The sequence below is a fragment of the Nanorana parkeri genome, unplaced genomic scaffold (genome assembly GCF_000935625.1).
Source record: "Nanorana parkeri isolate BGI_ZX_2015 unplaced genomic scaffold, ASM93562v1 scaffold666, whole genome shotgun sequence".
Classification (NCBI taxonomy): domain Eukaryota; kingdom Metazoa; phylum Chordata; class Amphibia; order Anura; family Dicroglossidae; genus Nanorana; species Nanorana parkeri.
This window is the reverse complement of record NW_017306934.1, coordinates 1,571,642-1,592,495: the sequence shown is the minus strand read 5'-3', so window position 1 is coordinate 1,592,495 and position 20,854 is coordinate 1,571,642. Positions and strand designations below refer to the sequence as shown.

Sequence of the window (20,854 nt, the reverse complement as noted above, 5' to 3'; positions counted from 1 at the left end):
AGAATCTCTGTATCATGGATATGACGCTCTTATCAGGGAAGTCGGCGGCCTTCACCTCCTATGTGACCCCCACCGGCCATCACTACAAGGATATATTATATAGACATGTGCATTCGGATTCGGACGAACCTGCAAATCAACAAAATTCAGTTGATTCGGCGTTTCGTCCAAATCGGAAATAATGATTTATTTTTTTATATACCCAAATATACTAAAACGATATTCGGGCAAATAAAAATTCATTATCAGAATGCACGGCGGCCATATTGGCCGCGTGCACGTTCTGCGCATGCCCACCGTCATCTTGGAGGCAGGGTGCATAACGTCACATGACACCACGTTATGGGTGACGTTATTCGCAGAGTGAGCGGCGGCCAGATCGGCCACCAGTGTGTTCCACTGCCATTTTGGAGTCTATCTTGGTATACATCAAGATGGCGGTGCCCACATATTCGGGTGCTGCCATCTTGGTGTATACCAAGATATACTCCAAAATGGCGGCATGCATGCGCAGAACGCGCTGGCGGCTGATACAGCTCCCGCTCGTTCTGCAGTTTCCAATGGGGACACTAAATCAGATCACCGGGGATTTCCTCTCACTTCCTGTTGTGACTACTGGACAGGAAGTAAAAGGAAATCTCCCCCATGGGATACAGAGGGGTTATAACCTTTCCTTTCACGGTTTGGGTGAGTATATCTCTGTTATTTTAGTTCCCTAGACAAGACGAGCGCTTAACCCTTGCAGTGCTGGGGTAGCCCCACTGTAAGGGTTAAGATTTTATATTGCTCAGAGTTGTTTAAGTTAAACTCAGCCAGGCAACTGGCATTTTCTTCCAGAGACCAGCAATGGCACCCCCATACTTGCCTTGTGACAAGGTCACTTTAAAGCCAAACTGCAGGCTGAACAAATAATGTCTGAATACATGAGACTTGAGTATTCTTACTTGAATTTTGGTGCCCTTTGTGTATTTCTTCCACATCTGTGCAGAAATCCTGCATGAAACAACTCTTGCACTTTCCTCCTGTGCAGGAGCTTCCTGTAATAAAGACTGTTCACTGCTGCTCTCTCTCCGAGCGAAGGGTGACTGGTCTTGTCTCCGCCTCCTCCTGTAGTTTTCTGTAGTGGGTGGAGCCTGCTTTTAAAAGGTAAACGCATGGTGAAAAAAACAAACATGGTATGCCTGTAGCAGAATCTGCTACATGAGCTACTTTCCCATGTTCGCTGCACGTGAGGCACCCATTGAAACCAATGGGCAACGTGCGGCAAACTTGCAGAAAAAATGCGCGCAGATACGATGCATATTCACGGAACGTGAAGGTGTGAACAGGAAATCTTAGAGAAATCTCTCTCTCCAAATTGAGGGTACACCCCCTCTTAGGCAGTTGTCACAGGTACATGTGTGCAGGAATAGAAGGGGAATTGGAAGATCCCCCTTCTACTCCTGTTCCTGTTACAACTGTAACATTTTGGATTTCTCCACACTTTCTATTCCGGGCAATAATCATTAGGGCAGGGTGGGTGAATCTCTCCAGGCGGGACTTGGGAATAAAAAACGGACAGGGATTTATACCTTCCCTACTCCATCCAAAGCAAGAAAAAGATACACTTTATATCACAATACACTTATTTAATCAAACCTGCATCTCAGACTATGAAGATGGAAGACTGTGCAGGGAAAAGGGACACAGCACACAGTGTAGGACGTCAAGCATGTGTAAGCATTGAGTGAACTCGTTCCTTGTGCCCAGGGGAAGTCAGAATTCCAGCACATCACGTTGGGGTCACATGTAGTATGACCTCCGAGTGAAAATACCTCTGGTGTCAACCAGATTCTTCCATCTGACAACACAGCTCTAAATGAATGTAATTATACAGAATTCAGTGATCAGCATTTCCCACATCTCTCATACCACTAACCCAGGAGTGGGCTAATTATATGGAATTCAGGAGCCAGTCTGTCCAGTCCAGGAGCCAGCAGGATTTTTGTTTTAGGAGCCAGTTTCAAAGGCAAAAACTAGAGAAACCCTCAACAGTTAGGGGCCAGCTGTCATTTTAAAAGAAGGACTCCGGGCGAATGAAAAACTTACCCTTGCAGTGGGGCTAGCCCCCATAGTGCCAGGGTTAAGTGCTTGTTTTGGTCTAGGGGCTAGACCAGTCTCCGCAGCCTTTTCTACCCTGAGATCGGGTGTAATGAGGACCACTGACGTCATCACGTGTTATGCAGGTTCATAGACATGAGGACGCTGAGGGTCATTCCACAGCTGGAGTGGAGGGGAAGAGAGTTGAGCACTGGTCACCACAGGAGGCGGGATCAGTTAAGTAAAACGGGTTTAATTGAGTCCCATAGACAAAATTACCTGTTAACCCTTGCAGTTCGGAGGTGGCATGGGTGAGTTTCTATTTGCCCAGAGTCCTTCTTTGCAGCATTGGCTACTGGGATTTGTCCAGCATTGTACGAACCAGCCCTCCTTACTGCTAAGGATGAGCTGAGTGATTTCTGAAAAAATATTGACTTCAATAAAATTTTTAGCAACATTAAAGCAACTGTACAGCAACAATACACAAGAATTTATACACACACACACACACACACACATATAATTTATAGGGATGCAGCTATAAACAGGTGCTGCCTGATTGGTGACCCATTTACCATTGCAACCCCCTCCTAAAAATATTATCCGTCCAGTTCCATCCTTTATCATTGGCGGCATTGTAAGCCCAGATGAAGTGGGAGTTCTGAGCCCCCAAAACACGTTGGCTTTTTTCTCTTGCAGAGTAAAGTGAACTGGACTCCTGCAGGTGCTGTGGTGCTCTCATTTTTTTAACCTATATTCACTCCACTTCTCTAGGGACCCTTAGGGATTCTGCAGATGACAGGGAACTGCTTTGTTTAGTTTTGGAATCACAACTTCTACCTGACTTCAAGGATCCGGTCCAGCACTCTACCAACACAATTTTCTGATTAGAGGTTTCTAGGGAACCCCTCTGCAAATGTATTGGTGTTGATCAGCACTGGGCGGTGCCTAGTCAGCATTTTGTAAGGTAGATGTAAGGGGTCTGTCCAGGGGTGTATCTATGGTAAATAGAGCCTATGGAAAGCACTGAAATTGCGAGTGCAAACTTCTGACTCCCAGTTCTCACACACCCAGATATACACTAGAGCTGCTGGGCCTGTAAGGTTGGCGCAGGTGCAGTGTGGAATAGGGAACATACCGCATGGCACGTAGAAAGGCGCAGTGTGGAATAGGGAAGGTACAGCATGGCATATAGAATGAGGGGATGTGGAATAGGGAACACACAGCATGGCATATAGAATGAGGCGATGTGGAATAGGGAACAAACAGCATGGCATATGGAATGAGGCGATGTGGAATAGGGAACGTACAGCATGGCATATAGAGTGATGCGATGTGGAATAGGGAACAAATAGCATGGCATATAAAATGAGGCATTTTTGGAATAGGGAATGTGTAGCACTGGATATGGAGTAGAACGGTGTTGAATAGGGAACGTACAGCATGACATATAGAATGAGACAGTGTGGAATAGGGAACGTACAGCATGGCCTATAGAATGAGACAGTGTGGAATAGGGAACACACAGCATGGCATATAGAATGAGGAGGTGTGGAATAGGGAACGTACAGCAGGGCATATAGAATGAGGTGGTGTGGAATAGGGAACGTGCAGAACTGTGTATGGGATAAGCTGTGTGGAATAGGGAACTTACAGCATGGCATATAGAATGAGGCGATGTGGAATAGGGAACATATAGCATGGCTTATAGAATGAGGCATTGTGGAATAGGGAATGTGTAGCATTGGATATGGAGTGGAGCGGTGTTGAATAGGGAACGTACAGCATGACATATAGAATGACAAAAAATTGGTGGGCGGCGGCATCTTGGTGACCCCTTAATTAAAGGGGTAACCCGATGCAAATTAGACCACCACAACCACCGGGTCAGATTTGTTGGGAAGAGGCCCTTGTCTTAACCTGCACGGGGACACCCTCCCAATGCCGAGGGCACGGGGTCTGGTATACCCCCTTCCTACCCTGCCGGGTCTGTGCTCGGATCAAGGGTCTGGTATAAATCGGGAGGGGAACCTCACTCTTTTTTTTCTCTCTTCTGCGGACTGTAAAAAAATGTCACTTTGCCGAATATTCGTACATACTACCACTAACAAAAATTATTATTTTTTTTTTTTTAAGTTGATGCTTAACACAATAAAACTTAATTCGGGAAAGAAATTTGAATGCATCCAAAATTTTTGTTATGGGAGATTTGTATTGGTTTGCATTCGTTATTTGTGTCATTCGGATGCATCCCAATGTACTCATTTCCGAAAATTTGTCAGAGTAACGGATCTTTCTGAGACATATCTATTACTCGTCTTACAAGTCTCCTCCTCCCTTAAAGGGTATTTAAACCCTCGTGTGTTTTTGCATATACCTATTGCTAGGAAGCAGTAGATATATGCAAAAACATTAAAAAAGGTTTAAACTTACATGTGTCTCCGCCAGTGGCGTCACAAGGGGGGTGCGGCCCGCACCCGGGTGCCACCATTGGAGGGGTGACACCAAAATGACTCATGGTCATGGACCGAACGCCCGGCTTTTTGTGGGATTTTTTTTTACTTTAATGTCACTTTAAGCTCACTCTTCAATTGTCAAATATCTCTTTCAAAGCTAAAGACTTCCTTTCTGTCATCTGCTGAGTCATTCTTATTAGACTGCCTTTGCATTACCCACTGTTAAGTAAGGATCTGTGACCTGCATGAAATATTCACAAATAGAAGGGCTTATATAAAAAAAGGATGAATAAAGATTTGCTTTGCTTTTTTAAATAAGTTACAGCTCTTTCTCCTTTTAAGTTATTGCAGCTGCTTGAGTGCTTTGCAGTTCAGCAAGTCTTATGTTCATTTTAAAAGCCAGCCGCAAATCCATGATTGTTTAGCCGATACACTTGCCCCTGCAGAGATGAAGAGAGATGAAGCATGCATGCTGGTACAAAGCTAGTGAAGCACATTTGTATATGGTTAATGAGCATTCAGAGTACACTTGTGGATCGCTTCTTTATTTTTCACAAGTTTAAGTGGGCAGGACGGGAAAGACTGCTCGGTATTGGGAGTTGGTCACTGTGACAGGAGGCGCGTGTTAAGTGTACTGATGCAATCTCAGGAACCTTTGCGGTGAACAATGTCAGTAGGACAGAAAGTAAAGGAATTTCCAAATATTGGTTGCCACAAGAACAGGAAAATGAGGGCAAATATTGCAATGGGGATTATTGTTCTGTTGACATCTGTCTAGGAGCGCATCCCTAACTTTTGGATTAGATTTGGTGGAGGAGGATGTTGGCAAGACTTAGCCCCTACTACTCTGCTCTCATCTGGGAACAAGTTTCTACTACCCTGCTCTCCTCTAAAATCCAGCCGATTATCCTGTTCTCCTCCAAGACCTAAAATCAAATCTAACTCTGAATACCCCGCTGTCCCTCAAGACCCAGCTCCGACTACTCTGCTCTTCTCCAGGACCCAGACCCTTGCTCTTCTTGGCCACACAGCCCTTAGTGCTCAGTTCTCCTCCAGGATTTAGCTACTACTAGCCTCTTTTCCTCAGAGATGCAACCCCTATTGTCCTGCTCTCCCCAGAGACCCTGCTATCCTGCTTTTGCTGAGACCCCAGATTTGAATACCCTTCTCTACTCCAGGACCCAACTTTGATTAGCCTGACCTTTTCCAGGAATTCAGCTCCCACTGCCCTGGTTGTTTTTGGAACCAGCTCATGCTACCCTGCTCTTCTCCGAAACCCAGCTCCAAGCACGTTGCTCTCCTCAGAGATCCAGCTCCAATTACTCTGCTTACCTTCAAGACCCAGGTTTTAGGTTGAGCTTGATAGACTTGTGTCTTTTTCAGCCTATGTAACTAGCTCTAATTACTCCAGGTCCAGGTTTTGCTTTACTCTGTGACATATCTCTCAATGCTCTGCTCTCCTCTGGGACCCAGCAGCTATTGCCCTGCTCTCCTCCAGCACTTAGATCTTACTACCCTGCTCTCCTCCTAGACCCAGCACCTTCTGCCATGCTCTCCTCCTAGACCCAGCTCCTTTTGACCTGCTTTCCTCCAACACCCAGCTCCCTCTGCCATACTTTCCTCTGAGATTCAACTCCTACTACTCTGTTCTTCTCAAATACCCAACTTCTACTGCCCTGATCTCTTATGAGCTTTTCTTCCAAGCTCTGCTTTGTTACTTTGTTTCTACGTCTCTGATCCCCACTTTCCTTCAGCACCTTGATCACTTTAATCTCTGTAATCAAACAGGTTGCAGTTCCACTTACTGGCTCTAAGTGCAGGCAATTGCATTTCATATGCAATATATGACATATTCTTGCAATTATTTTTTTTAAAGTGTATAAAAATATATAACGCAAATGTATGCAAAAATATTCCCCTAAAAAATGAACAGGGAGGGTTGGGAGGCAGCATGGTAGGCTTATGTTGACCCTTACAGGAAGGGTCAAGACTTACATATAACTACAGAAGTCTACATCGCTACATCTACTGACTGTTTTCATATGCAGTTAATCCTTTTTGGACTTTTCATCATCTGCTCAGTTTGAATTGCTCAGGTTCGTGACATGTTTGTGTCATGGTCTGGGAACCGAGGCGCTGGGGAACAAGAGCTCCAGGTTTTGCAGAGCTGCCTGAAACTGGAACAAGCAGGGACACAGGTCTCTGGGAGTGATGGGACGCTGGGGACAAGAGACAGAGTGACTGCACAGTAAACGTGGGTGTGCAAGAGATGCAGGGTCTAGGGAGTGCCAGGTCTTCTCCAGAGCCTCTAATGGTGAGGATGTTGCACTGCAAGGCAGCTCTCAGGTTGTGGCCCTCTAACACACCTGTGCAGACACAACTGACTAAACTGCAATGGGAACAACACTGGGATATTGGACTTGGTGACGAGTAGTAAGGTACAGTAGCTCAGCAGACGGGAAAGAGACCTCACAGAGGAAGGAGACACAGTGATGCAGGGTACACCGGAGAACTGCAGCACACAGGAAGTTGGGACAGGGTCCACACAGAGTGTGAATACACAGAAGTTCACTAGGAACACAGAGGGTCCAGCAGCTAGTAAAGACTCATTTTCTCAGCCCTGAGCAGCAGGTGAAGTAACACTAAATAGGGAAGGTGGAGGCCAGATTCCCAGACCTGCGACCTTCTATAGGCTGACAGCTAAGCAGCTAGGACAAAGGGGAAATCTGGCACGGAAACGGGGCAAAGGGAAAAACCCGGCACAGAAGCCAGATGTGTGATCGTTTGCTTTAACATGAGAAATGAGTATAAATACAATGAAATATAATTCATGCATAATAACCAGAACAACCATGAAAATTAGACATTTCATTTTTATTTTAAAATATTTTGAAAAAATATATATTTGTTTGCAATTGTAATAAAACTAGTTTTCTTAAAGTAATTTTTAATGCAATGGCAGTATTGTTAAATTAAATTATTCCTCAGTTTCTAGTTCTGTAAGTGAAATTATAATTGCGATTTTGGCTTATTGCAGGCAATAGCTCCGGAAGCCTGAAGATCAGAAATTTCTTTAGCGGAAAAGCCATTTTCAGAAAGTATTTCATACGTGTGCTCTCCAACGAAAGGATCCCTGCCGCTTGCAGGAACAGCGGGTGTTCTGGTAAGGACTGGTGCTGGCCTTGGGCTCAGTTCCCCTTCATCATTGCAGACAAAAGAACCTCGTTCTTTATTGTGTGGGTGCTCCGCTACATTGTCAAAGGTCAGAATGGGTGTCACGCAAGCGTCGGTGCCATCAAACACCTGACACCACTGTGCTTGTGTCTTTTCCAGGAATCTTTCAGTAAATATCTTCTTCAGCTTGGGCCAATCGTTCAAGTCCATCTGGCTTGGGAGGTCAGAGTCGTCAATGTCAAGGCCTGCAAGGAACCAAACAGGATATACATCACCACATGATATGCTAAATACTGCATACAGGAAATTATAATGCTTTACTTGCATAATACTGTAGATTGTACGGTGACGTTGCAGCACTTGAGTCCCACTGAAACTACAAGTCCCTCTGCTTCGGTGGCAGACGGGATTTGTAGTTTCTCCTTTCACAGATCCTGCCAAAGGATCTGTGCATGGATGATGCTGCTGTGTGGAAGGAGCCACACACAGCCGCACTTAATTTATAAGCCTGCGAAGAGAAGAACCCCACGATTCAGGTAAGTGGGGGGTCTGCGATCTTCTGACCAGGTTTGGACATGGTCAGAAATGTGCACTTATAGCCTTTAAATAACACCTTCAGTATGACTATTTGGGAGTGAGGGTGGACGCAAACTACTCCAGGCTAATCTCACCATTTGAATATCTATAAAGTAGAGTATACACAGCAGTGGCGTCACAAGAGGGGTGCGGGGGCGGTTTGCCCGAACCAAGGTGACACCATTGGAGTTTTTTGAGTAGAGAGGAGGGGACCCGGCGGCATAACTCATCCCGCTGGGTGGACGTCCCCTCCACTCTCTGCCGGTGTCCATCACTAAAAAGGCGGGCATCAAGAAGATCCCCGCGCATGCATGATGACGTCATTGCTCACGCGTGTGGTCATGTCACATGCATGCGCGATGATGTCACCTACACCCGGAGTGGAGGTATCCACTACGGGTGATACCCGGCCGCGTCCCGCCCGATACGCAGGTCTATTTTTTTTAAATATATAACGCTGAACAACATGGACAAATCCCCCACTGCTTCTATAGTATTATGTATCATTCAATGCTTCTATGTACTCTGACCTTGGCCGCCAGCTGCTGTCAGAATACCTGAATGGAGCTGACGGGTTGCAAGCTTTATTCGGACAAAGATTTTCCAACATGTTCCTTCGGCAAAAGTTGATCTAATGATGGGCTGCTGCTGAGGCAACAGGGTCACCAACGCAGGGGATTTAACCCGATTCAGCAGGAACCAACCAAAATTCTCTGCGTTGGTGACCCTATTCACTGTGTATGTACCCAGCTTAAAGGATAATTAAACCCTTGGGGTAACTTACCTGTGTCTCCACCGCACGCTCCCGTCCAAAGATCTGAAAATTATCAGGCGGCCCCAAAGGATCATGGAGTGGACGCATGTGCATTAGAGATCTTCAGCCAGGAGACGAGGAGAGACGCAGGGTAAGTCAATGCATACAGCCCGGCAGCGTGCACCTGCACAGACTGCATGGGACAGGAAGACTCAGCAGTCAGCGCTGGATCAGAGACCAGCGCTAGCCCTTGAGGGACTCCTGAAAAATACTGGACAGAAGAAGATGATCGGATCAAGAGGCATCATTTAAGGTAAGTCCTTACACTAGCATTGGGGGGAGAATTTATCCTTTAATGTTACTTTAAGCAGCCAAAGGGTAGTTTAGGTCACTGGTATCTGGCCAAAACAGATATTCCTTCTGGATGAAGCTGCCTAAACTATATCTACTAAGCTAACATGCACAATGACAAAACATTAGCATTAATGTATTACAAATATCATGCAAATATGACTTCCACTGCATGTCAAGGGTTCAATGTGGTTTCACACGTGAATATATGAATACTGAGGCCTTATAAAACTACTACATGTGACTGATTGAGGCAGTCCAACATTTATTCATTTTGCTCTCAGGATATGTTTTTTTTTTCTTCTCCATTTTCAACAATGTTCCATCTGATAAAGCAGAGGAATTTCTGAACTTCAGACAAAGAATGTTAAGCTTTCAGATCCTCAAGGAAAACTTTAAAGCATGCTCTATTTAACTATTAAATAGAGCAGGAAGATCATACTATGTGTCACATGGTAAGCCTTTTGTCTCAGTGGGTACACTATTACAGAATAGACTAATACATGTGCTGCTTCAAATAGATAAAGACGAAGCATAAAGTCTGAGAGTCAGTTCAAGCACTCGGGTAATTTCATTGACACGCATTCTTTGTAAAATTGTTGCATTGTTTGGTAAAAGGTCACAACTGGATTTCACAGAAAAAAAAACGGAAACCGTAAAAAGTTTGGGAGGTGAAATCAAAGCAACAAGCTTTCTAGTGGAAGCCCCATTCACATCGGATCTGTTGCATTACCATCTGTTTTTAATAGATGGTAATGCTAGGGCATCTGAATGGGTATAAAATGGGGACAGTTGACACTGCAGCGTTGCCACACATAACGCAACGCATCGCAAGCCATTATGGTGAAGTATGTCCACTCAGGACGTGTTACTTCACATAAAGCTTGCTAAAAAAAAAAAAAAAGGCGGAACACAATGGATCCGAAGGAAACGGGAAGGTGCAATCGCAAGTCAACGGGCCCTCCATTGATTGGCAAGTGCCTTCCGACTCTGGTGTCAATGCACCCATAAGGAAACCTAAACAATTGATACAAGCTACACGAGCCATTTGGTAATTTAATGTTATTGAAAAGTCTCTTTGCACCTAGAAATGAGCTATGCACTGATACTGGTTTTTCGATCCTTTTTTTTACGGTACTTGCCTATACCGAAAGTCCTATTAGGTAAGCCGGGCGGCGGGTAATGACTTCCTGATTTGCCAGCGTCCTGACCAGGTTATGAGAAAACATGGAGCCGGAATCCCCGCCTATCAGGAAGCCGGGGTGGGTAATGACACGCCTCCTGGCTTCCTGATTTGCCAGCTTCCCGACAAGGAATCAGGAAACCGGGTGGCAAGTCAATACACTTCGCCCGGCTTCCTGGCCAATCAGGCAGCCGCGGGGTGGGTAATGACTCGCCGCCCGGCTTCCTGGTAGCAGAAGTTCCGGTATCTAGAGCATTTGGGCGAGTACGAGTATTCCCCCACATACTTGGTATCGGTGCATTTTTACTAGAAATTATTTTCAAAAACAGACCAAAAAAAAAAAAATCGCTTCTTTGCAACCATAGCAAAAAAAAATCTTTTTCTCATTTTCTGCATGTGCGATTGGCTCATTGTGCTTGTATGCCAGGTCTATTCTCCAGTCCAGTGGCCCGGGCTTCCTGGATGGATAGCCATGTACTCTTCTGGTGCAAACAGCTTCCCCCCATTCCTGCTGCCCACAATTAGTGAACATATTGTATCTCCAGCTTTCCCTTCACATTGTTCAGACTCCTCTCCTACACTGAACCTGCTTACTCTGATTTCACTGCACACTGCAAGCTTCTCACAATGTGAATTAAAAGCTGCAACAAGTCAAATAGAGCCCCCTAATCACCTGGCTGGAGGATGTCCAGCATCATCTAGCCATTTCCTCTGAAGTACTTACACTTCCTGGCCATTCCTTTCATTCATTGGATTTCACTTCAATCACGGAGGCTCAGAATCGCACATGGTCCTTACCTAGGATGATCTGCATGCAAATGCAATATGCCTAGAACTCTCACTTGTCCAAACTGACATCTACCCATCGTGTCCTTTTATTATTTTGCATAACTCCTCTCAAGAGCCAGCCCACTGCTTCAATCAGAGCTGAGGGTTCTTAAAGCGGACCTTTACACTCAACATTCTACCAATGCATCCCTCTATGTATGATGATTATTCATATCATAGACATGTCAGGTGTAAAATGCTGTGATTGTGAAATACTTACACATGCAGATCATTCACTTCCTGCTTTGAAAGGGCAAAATGACTTCAGTTTTCCAAAGCAATGCACACTGGGATTGCCTTGTCATCAGCAGAGCATTGCTGGGAAATCTCATCTGTAACCTCACGAGATCTCAGGGAAAGGCATTTTCCTCCCGTGAGATGATGTGCATGGTCACATGTTCTAGTCACATGTCTAGTCACCTGAGCCAGAAATTCAGGAAGTAATAGGAGAGCTAGCAATCTGCCCTTAGTAATCATGGCCACTGCCAGAAGACTGGGGAAGAAAAGAGAAATATGGTATGCAAAGAATACAAAGCCGGCAATTATCTAGAAGTATGTGTGTGTAGATTGTCATTACTAAACATTTCTAAAGGTGTGTTTGTTGTTATTTTAAAAATATGGGTGAAGGTCCGCTTTAAGAAGATATTAAACCAAAAAAAAATAATTAGAATGTTGATGAAGGGAAGGGGTAAAGGACTGAACTAAGGAAGGCAAAATATGAAAAGGTCAAACTTCATCTTTAAGGAAATAATAACAAGTGTTTTACTAGGTATGTTCAATGTCCATCTGTTTACCTGGAAAATATTGTGCATATGATAGCGAGCGCTCCTGTCAAATATGACTAAAATAGATACTCAATGAATACCTTAGCGAGCGCCATGTGACAGCATCCGTGTTGTCTCCGCCGCCTGTCTCCTCACGTGAGTTTGATATCAATCACACTCCCTATGTAAATAGCAGTGTGCTGCCACAAGTTTACCTATTATACCTAAATAACTAGATCCTGCCACCAGTCATCACGTGCAGTCTGGACCCATTCACATGGGATAATCAGTGTTTATTCATGGAAAGATAGCTGACAGATATAGGAAAGGAAGAAGAAAGAAAGGGCTGCAATCTTACATAACAGAAGACGTCTCTCCCTCAAAGATTACATTCCATGTATTCAAGAAATGCTTCTGTCTGCGCACAAAGAAAGGAGCCATCTTGTGGAAAGACAGAATATTATAGAAAATGTAGCCAATTAACTTGTGTGTAGGGAAGACATGCATTTTACAGCACAATAAACACAAGAAATAAATAGCCTTTGGTGTGGATTTTTATTTTCGGAAATTGGCACATGGAGGTGGTCCTAATGCCCAATAGAAATGTAACCTGAAATCAGCTAAATACATTCCAGATGCATCAAACAAAAGGTGTGAAAGCATGCAACCCGAAGGAAAGCTGGCCACACACCAGATTCCACTGGGAGACATTATTGAAGCTTGTAAAACATCATTGGTGTCCTGCAAAAGGTCCAGGGGTGGAACTTGGGTGGGACACCAGTGATGTGGTACAAGATGCAATAAATTATCCCAGTGGAATCTGCTGTGCGGACATTTTTTCTTCAGTTTGGATGGGCTCATATCGGAGTGAGGAGGTGCTCCCAGCAGCAATCCCCCAGCTCATTCCTTTCCTGACCCCCACAGGAGCGGTGCTTCTATTGCGTGTTCTCCTTCCAAAAAGTGAGGCAGACTTAAGGCCCGTTCACACCAGCATGTGCCTACTCAGAAAGACATTGGGAAAGTTGCACTCTGCTACATGGAGCCGGCAGCAGTTGTTTTCCTAAACAATGTACGTTTTTGCCCAAATATACAGCCAGTCTTGTACTAGGGAATGGTTAATGCATTCTAAGCACCATGGTTATTTATAAAAAATAATATGCCCAATACCTAAGTTACTTTAAAAGGGCCAGAGGAAGCATATCTATCATCTATGTTTGTTGGTTGCCATACACTAACAGGGGTTATATTTATAAACAATTTGCAGAGCCATCCGCCCAGTCAATCTCTACTATACTAAGAACATTTGTTTTTTGCCTCTATTCACACAGAAGAAACGTTCTTTGTATGTAATGTCAGGAAAATACCGCATTATGGCAAATAGATGAAGCTGAGGACCATAGAAAAAGAAGTATTTATTTCCTGTGCTTCTCAGCTCCATCTAGTGGCCATAATGCAATATTTCCAAATGGTACATTCAACCTGAAAAATATAGACTGACAACATCCGTTATTGCCTTTATTCGCACAGAACAAACAGGGCGAACGGCTCTGCAAATTGCTTATAGACCCCTAAATGATGTAGCTCCTTAGAGGGTAGAATGCTCAGGCCTAAAAAGTTTAATGTGCATTGTGAATGTTTATCACAAGTCAGAAACGTACTATTTGATGAAGCCAGGATTTGTTTGACAGCCCTGCGGCATCATTAAAATCCAAATTAGCAATGACAACTGCCATATTTGTATCCTCGGTAGTTGCCCTAAATTTTCCACAGCTGGGATATTCATCACTGTGAAGAGTAATGCTCTGCATTGATTGTCATCAGAGGCAGAAAAGACAACTACATGAGGGTAGTGCTGACAAATCTGAAAAGTTTACATTTCCCATGAATGTTATTAACCTCCTGCAAGCCGACTAGCGTACATAAACGGCCAGTCTGCTGCCCCATTGTTCTGGGAGGACGTACAGGCCTGCCTGTGTGAACATGCTCCGCGCATGCAAAATCCCTCCAGCTGTCATTAGACAGCAGAGAGCATTGGCTTCAGCTCTGTAGCTTGTGATCACTGTGATTGGTTATCAGAGTGATCACATGGTGATGTTTACATTGCCAGGCCCTCCCCTTCCTCCTACAACAGAGGCAGGGGAAAGTGAAGGAACTAATGAATAGACGAGTCATTCATTAGTTCCTGGTGAAAACAAAGTGCAGCAGCAGCAAGAAATAATACAGAATAATAAAATTTTACCCTTTCACCCCATCTCCTTTACAGTATATATCAGCTCCATTCTATCTCTGCTCTCCCCCTTCACCTCCCGCTAAATGATAGGAGATTTGCAAATGACCAGCATCTAATAGTAAAGCAAGTTTAAAAAAAAAGAAAACAATGGGGCTGACCCTACTAAAGGCACGCAGAGTGTTCACTATGCAAGTAAATTTTCCCTTAGCTTAGCGAATGAGGTGAAGCTCTGCTGAGTGTTTGGGTATTCCTTGCACCGCATTTACTAAGCTAAGAGAAAATTCCCTTGGAAAGTGAACATCTATCTGCTTTCAGTATACCAACAGCAAAAAGTCCTTCTACCAGTAAAGCTTCTGCAGATCAAACCTATGACTGCATTGATTGGAGCTATCACGGTCTCTGCATGGCAAGACAAGGATCCCTGAAGTGTTTTCATATCGAATGGATCACAGAGCACACAATGCTTGCCATGCAATATCATTCCACACATCTGGCTTGTGTGACTGGCTGATATCGTTCCTGCTGTCAATAAACTGCAAACTGACTTCTGCCTCCGTGTTTATTCCCGAAGATTTCATTTTTATAATGAACAGAAACATTATTAAACATCAGCGTCAAGCTAATGTCATATTCTGTAACCTAGATGACATTTTCCACATGATTTCTTATCTTCTATACTCCGTGGAATATATTGCAATGTACGTGTTTATTCTTTCCTCTGCAGCCTAGTTTCTGGTCGGATGCTAATTTGAATGAATTACCTCAGTGCTGGTTCCCACCCTGTATATCCATTAAAGTGCATCACCAACCAAACTTTTTTTGGTTTTGAATAGAGCGGGGAACAGCTACAGTAGCACCTTTAAGATTCCCGGTTAACCCTCTATACAATGGGATACAACTGTTACACCCTTTCAGCCAAATGTTTGCATATATGTCTTAGTTCTCCATGTATTGCCGACATTTGGGGTGTATGGCAGTGTGGAGAGGGTTATTTGAGAATCTTAGATGTTAACATGTGGTCACACCCCTCATGTGGTCAACAGTATGTATACACTGTGCCAAATTATTAAGTTTTGGTCTTTCCGGTGAAAGGTGCAGTTATTGCTACAGCAAACACATCTTGGACAATTGTTGGCTTCCAACCTTGTGAAAACAGTTTGATAAAGGCCCTTTTCTGTTCCACTATTACTGCGCCCCTGTGTACAAGGCCAGCTCCATAAAGATATGGCTTGATGTGTCTGGTGTGGAGAAGGTTGAGTGGCCTGACCTCAGCCCTATGGGATGAACTGGAATGAGTCAGGACTTCCCATCCAACATCAGTACCTGACCCTGCAAATGCACGAATGGGTACAAATTCCGAAATAAAACACTCCAAAATCTTGTGGAAAGTCTTACCAGGAGAATGGAGGCTGTGTCCAGAAACCCTTGGCTACATAGGTGTGATGGTCACATGTGCAGAAACCTTTGGCCATATAGGTGTGATGGCCAGGGGTCCAGAAACCTTTGGCCATATACAGTAAGGGTGATGGTCAGGTGCCCAAAAACCTTTGGCCACATAGGTGTGAAGTTCAGGCGTGGAGAAACCATTGGCCACATAGGTGAGAAGGTCAGATGTGCAGAAATCCTTGGCCACATAGGTGTGATGGTCAGGTGCTCAGAAACCTTTGGCCACATAGGTGTGATGGTCAGGTTTCCACACTCTGTTGGCCATATAGGTGTGATGGTGAGGTGTCCACATACCTTTGGCTATATAGTGTATGTTAGCTATGGATTGGTGCAGAGACATTGTTTCATGTTCTAATGCACAATACCAGTCAGTGACCAGACCTGGTCCTGTAACTCTCAAACAACAGTGAGAATGTACCCAAATTGGCACTATAAGTCCATTAAAGTAGAATTTGTTTGAATACATATTTGGCATTTTGCAAAGTAGAGTAGTGACTGGGCAGCGAGAGATCACTTTGACAGAGACGGTCAGCTTAACCCCTTCGTGACTGACGACGTACAGTGTACGTCGCCAGCATCGGGGCTGTTTAAACAGACTCCCGGCGACTTTTGCCGCCGGGAGTCTGTTTAAACTTGTAGAGCCGACTGTCGGCTTTACAACAGAAGCGATCCTGGCGACTTACCTGTCGCCAGATCGCTTTGTTTTTCAATATATGCAAACCAAAAATCTCTATTTTTCTGCAATTGTTTTCTTAGAAATGAGTAGGGGTGACTAGCAGTGCGCATAGAGCTAATTGAGAATCTTCCCTCTCAGGTGGCCATTGTTGTGACAACAATTTAAGAGAGGATAGCCCCTCACTTTGGAGACATAGCCACTCACTTCCTGTCCAGAACAGGAAGTGAAGCAAAAAATATAAATACTCATAGAGTTTAGGGATACACTTTAACTGGTTGCTGACTCAAGCTACATTCACAGCTTCCAATACACTTACCTTTTAAAAGCTCTTTATAAAACTGTGGTTCAATAGCACCTACGGCCATGTATTTGCCATCAGAGGTCACATAGGTGCTGTAGAATGGAGCTCCACCGTCCAGCATGTTCTCGCCTCTTGGTCGGCTCCATAAACCCATATTCTGTGTCTTATAGACAAAAGACCCCAGGTAGGCAGCACCTTCCACCTAAAACAAGGAATGTGATCGTTAGCAATTAGAGCGAACATATGTGGTTTTAGGTTAAAAAAAAATATCTTTGAATTGATAGGTTTTTAAAATGATCTTTTATACCTTTTTTAATCACAAAATATATACAACATTTTTATTGTAAAAATAAACACGTGATGGGACTAAAGATGGGATGGGAAAAAAGAAGGGATTTGAGCATAGCATTTGACCATTGATTTTCAGGCTGTCTCTAATTGAAGCTTTGCATGGAGCAAGGAGAAGGGAATAAGCCGCTATTCAGCTATGTGTGTAATCTGTGCTTCAGAATTTAAGACCTGTAAACAAATGGATTTTTTTAGCAAAGTGGTTACAATTAGATCTTAATGGAACACAAATGCGGTGCACCATCTCACTTGTAGTCCATTGATTACTTCCTCCAGCTCCATAACTAAGGGCCTGTACTAGGGATGTTCAGATACCAGTGCTGATATTTGGAATTTTCACGAGAACTACCAGGGTTGCAGCTAGGACCTGGCTTTGGCTCTCCATCACTGTCCTGAAATCATGAGTCTGTATTGTTTTAGAAAAACTGTCACATGACAATAAACAAAAATGTATTAGTACTTGTGTCTGTGAGTACTCGGGCAAGTATCAGTACTTGTAAAAATGGTATCGGTGGATCACTTATATATATATATATATATAAAACAAAAATAATGCATTAAAATGGGGATGTACAAATCCCAGGAGCTCCGTATGCTCCTTAGAAATGACAGCTGCCTCCTAACTTTTGACATTTTCTCTAGTCTGGTCTTGGAGCTGGAAAAGTATATGTACATGTACTTTTACTGAGTACGGTACTTTGTATCTGAACATCCCTAGCCTGTACCTCCTGTACTGGAGAAACTGCAGCAGCCTGTGCACCGCACTGATCATGGTTGAAACGCTTTGAAGGCTCCAATGCAAGAAATAAAAAAATGCAATGTGTGTATATTTATTCATATTTGTTTTACAAAAGGTGGATAAGGCCGTCAATCATGTTAAAGGAAATATGACATTTTAGCAATTGGGTTTACATATGCTTTAATGGCCACGCATGTAAAACGCATCAAAAGCACACTGCAACAAATGTCAAATGCTAAGGTTTGAATAGATCCTAACACAGCACAATGTGTACCGTTCACACTTTCACGTTCATGCAAATCTAAAATAAATTAAAACATTTTAAATATTAAAAGATATGTACTCAAATCTGATACCAAATTCAAGCAACACCGCCCATAAAAGATGTTCCTGCAATGGAGAAAGTAAATACTTACCTCTTCTGCTTCTTAAACCATTACAAATCATCCACTGAAGTCATCTCACTTCCCACCCAAAACGTTTGGCAGTATGACGTATTCTCAGTGGTTCCTTCCTTTGACTATTTTATTAATACAGAACAAAGTAGGGGGGCCAGCAAACTAAACCTCTGAGCAAATTTGGGGACCAGGAGATTGACACTCCCAGATGCTTTAAAAAAAGCAAAAGGTTCGTTATTTGCAAATACGACAAAAGAAAAGAAGGTTAAAGTGTGCACACAGCGTTACTGCACAAACCAGAGACGTTACAGAAGACTAACGATCAGTATACTTAAACAATTCATGTTATTGTAAACTTGTTTCAATTATTGCACCATATCCCGAATCACCTCAAAAGATTGACAACGTTGTCATATCACTCACATGTATTCATTCCTTCATACTGACGAGCCCTCAATCATCCATCTATTGCTGCATATAAAGCTGGTTGCTAAAATGACTCGGTGGCTAAATAAAGAAAAAATTAATTGGGGGGAATTTATCATAGCAATTACAAGTGTTTGAACTTGCACGGAATATATTTGCACCAGATGCATGATGCTGGTGTAATGTTGTTGATAAATGAGCTTTAATAGACTTCAGGAAAGCTTATCTGTCGCTTCTTGAAGAAGTGGTCATGGGGACTTCTTAAGTTGTGATTGTTTTCTTAGGTGATGCTCCAGTTTCATACAGCCCCAGAACAAGTGCAGATGAAAACAGGTGCAAAACACGTGCAGTTGGAAAAGTAGTGCAAACTCTGGTCAAAACAGGTGCAAAAACCATGCAATTGAAAAAAGTAGTGCAAGCTCTGGTTAAAACAAGGGCACATGTTAAAAGACAGATTTGCACATAAGAAAAATGATATAAGAGGCTATGCAAATACGGTACTTGTTTTCCTCATTGCAATGCTTTCTTATGTGCCTACATGACAGCTTAGTGGCTGGGGTCCTGAGTTTGATTTCCATGAAAAGAAACCACTGAGTTTAAAGGCACCGTCATTTGCTCTATGTGTGCTATAGACAAGCGATCAACCGTAGGAGTAGTGAGATCCCTGTTAAGGGATTTTGACAAGTCAGCCATGGTCTGCAAAGTAAATTAACGGCCTATATAGGGTGAAGACCAGTTGGAACAGTGGGTGCAATGGGAAGGCCTTTGCAGCTTTAGGGGCCCCAAGACTGGAAATGGGCAAAACACACAACTGAACTAAAGAGGATGGAATACACTCTAGGTGCAGGGGGCAGCATCATTCTAGGCTGAAGACTTTAGCACAATCAGTAGGCGCACTGCTAGCAGCCCCAAAGCCATTAGTAATGTACAGTAGAGTGTAAGCTTGGGCCCCCCAATAGGGGGACTGTTTCCCCACATCTAGAATCAGACATGATGCAACTGCATGGCAGTAGGGCTATTTAAGGTTCAGGTTATTAGGCAAGGATGGTCAAAGATGACCACAGTTACTGTGGGCATTTACCAGAAACGGATCAAAGATCAGTGTCCACATGGCTTTTTACAAGCAGAAGCAAAGAGAGACCATAGTGTATGCAACACTCTACCAAGTGGATAACATCAGCACTCAGTCCCACAGCATTACCCCCCTTCCGAGGCGTAACCCAGTACAAAATGGGGAATTTTAAAAAGGTACCCAGTAATCAATGTAAATGTGGTAGCTCACAGTGCTTGGCCCAACCTTTCCGGTCATGAATGGAATGTCAAGAAGCAGGTCAAGTGCTGAGGCAATGCTAGCAGCTATAGACCTGGAAAGTTCTTCACAGCTAACTTGTTACCAGAATGCAGTCCAGAAAGTCTCCTATAAAGGACACAGTGGCCGAAGGTCACTTCCAGGCAATGCCCTCAATGTCCAGGACCTGTATGGGGCACACCAAAAAACAGGTATTGATTGAAGGAAAACAAGAATAAGAAAAATGGTGCTAGTAAAAATAGGTTACTCTTTTGCACACCAGAGCTGAGAAAAAAAAAACCATCCATCCTCCTAGGACACTAAGTAAAAGCTGTGGCATGCTGGTAATAGAAGAGGATATCCTGGGCTGGCCTACAGTTTTTTTGTTTGCCAGTGTCCAAGAAAATATATTTCCTACTAATCAGCAGGTCTTCCAGCAATGTGTTTATATTGTTTTCCATAACTTTTCTACAATTAAGGCATGTGTCCTTGTTTATACTTCCTCTCCTGGGGACTAATCAAGAAGAGAGGGGGGGTCTTGCCAAAGGGCAACATAGACAGTGATAAAAACCTGAGGTTCTAACTAAAGGTGCACCGAAATGAAATTTTCAGAACCAAAAAGAAACCAAAATTAAAAAAAATGTCAGGCCGAAAATGAAAATGTTTTTTTTTCCCCCAACCTTTTCACATTTTTAAAAATATTTTATGTGTATTTATTTTTTTTTATAAACTTTTTTATTTTTTTTATATTTAATTTTTTTAAATTTATGTTTATTACATTTTTTTTTTTTGCTTTACTGCTGGGGGCTTCGGGGAAATATCAGACCCCTGATATTT

General features: G+C 43.4%; 1 protein-coding gene across 1 annotated transcript in view; it reads right to left on the bottom strand.

Annotated features, from left to right (window-relative positions):
• Positions 1-7,481: 7,481 nt before the first annotated feature.
• AMACR (alpha-methylacyl-CoA racemase) overlaps positions 7,482-20,854 on the bottom strand; it is a 39,995-nt gene continuing 26,622 nt past the window's right edge. Inside the window, exons 5-6 of the mRNA XM_018563462.1 lie at positions 16,834-17,020; positions 7,482-7,954 (exon numbers count right to left, since the gene is read on the bottom strand). Of these exons, the coding sequence (XP_018418964.1) occupies positions 7,545-7,954; positions 16,834-17,020 (597 nt within the window). The 3' untranslated portion in view covers positions 7,482-7,544. The remainder of the gene's footprint in view (positions 7,955-16,833; positions 17,021-20,854) is intronic.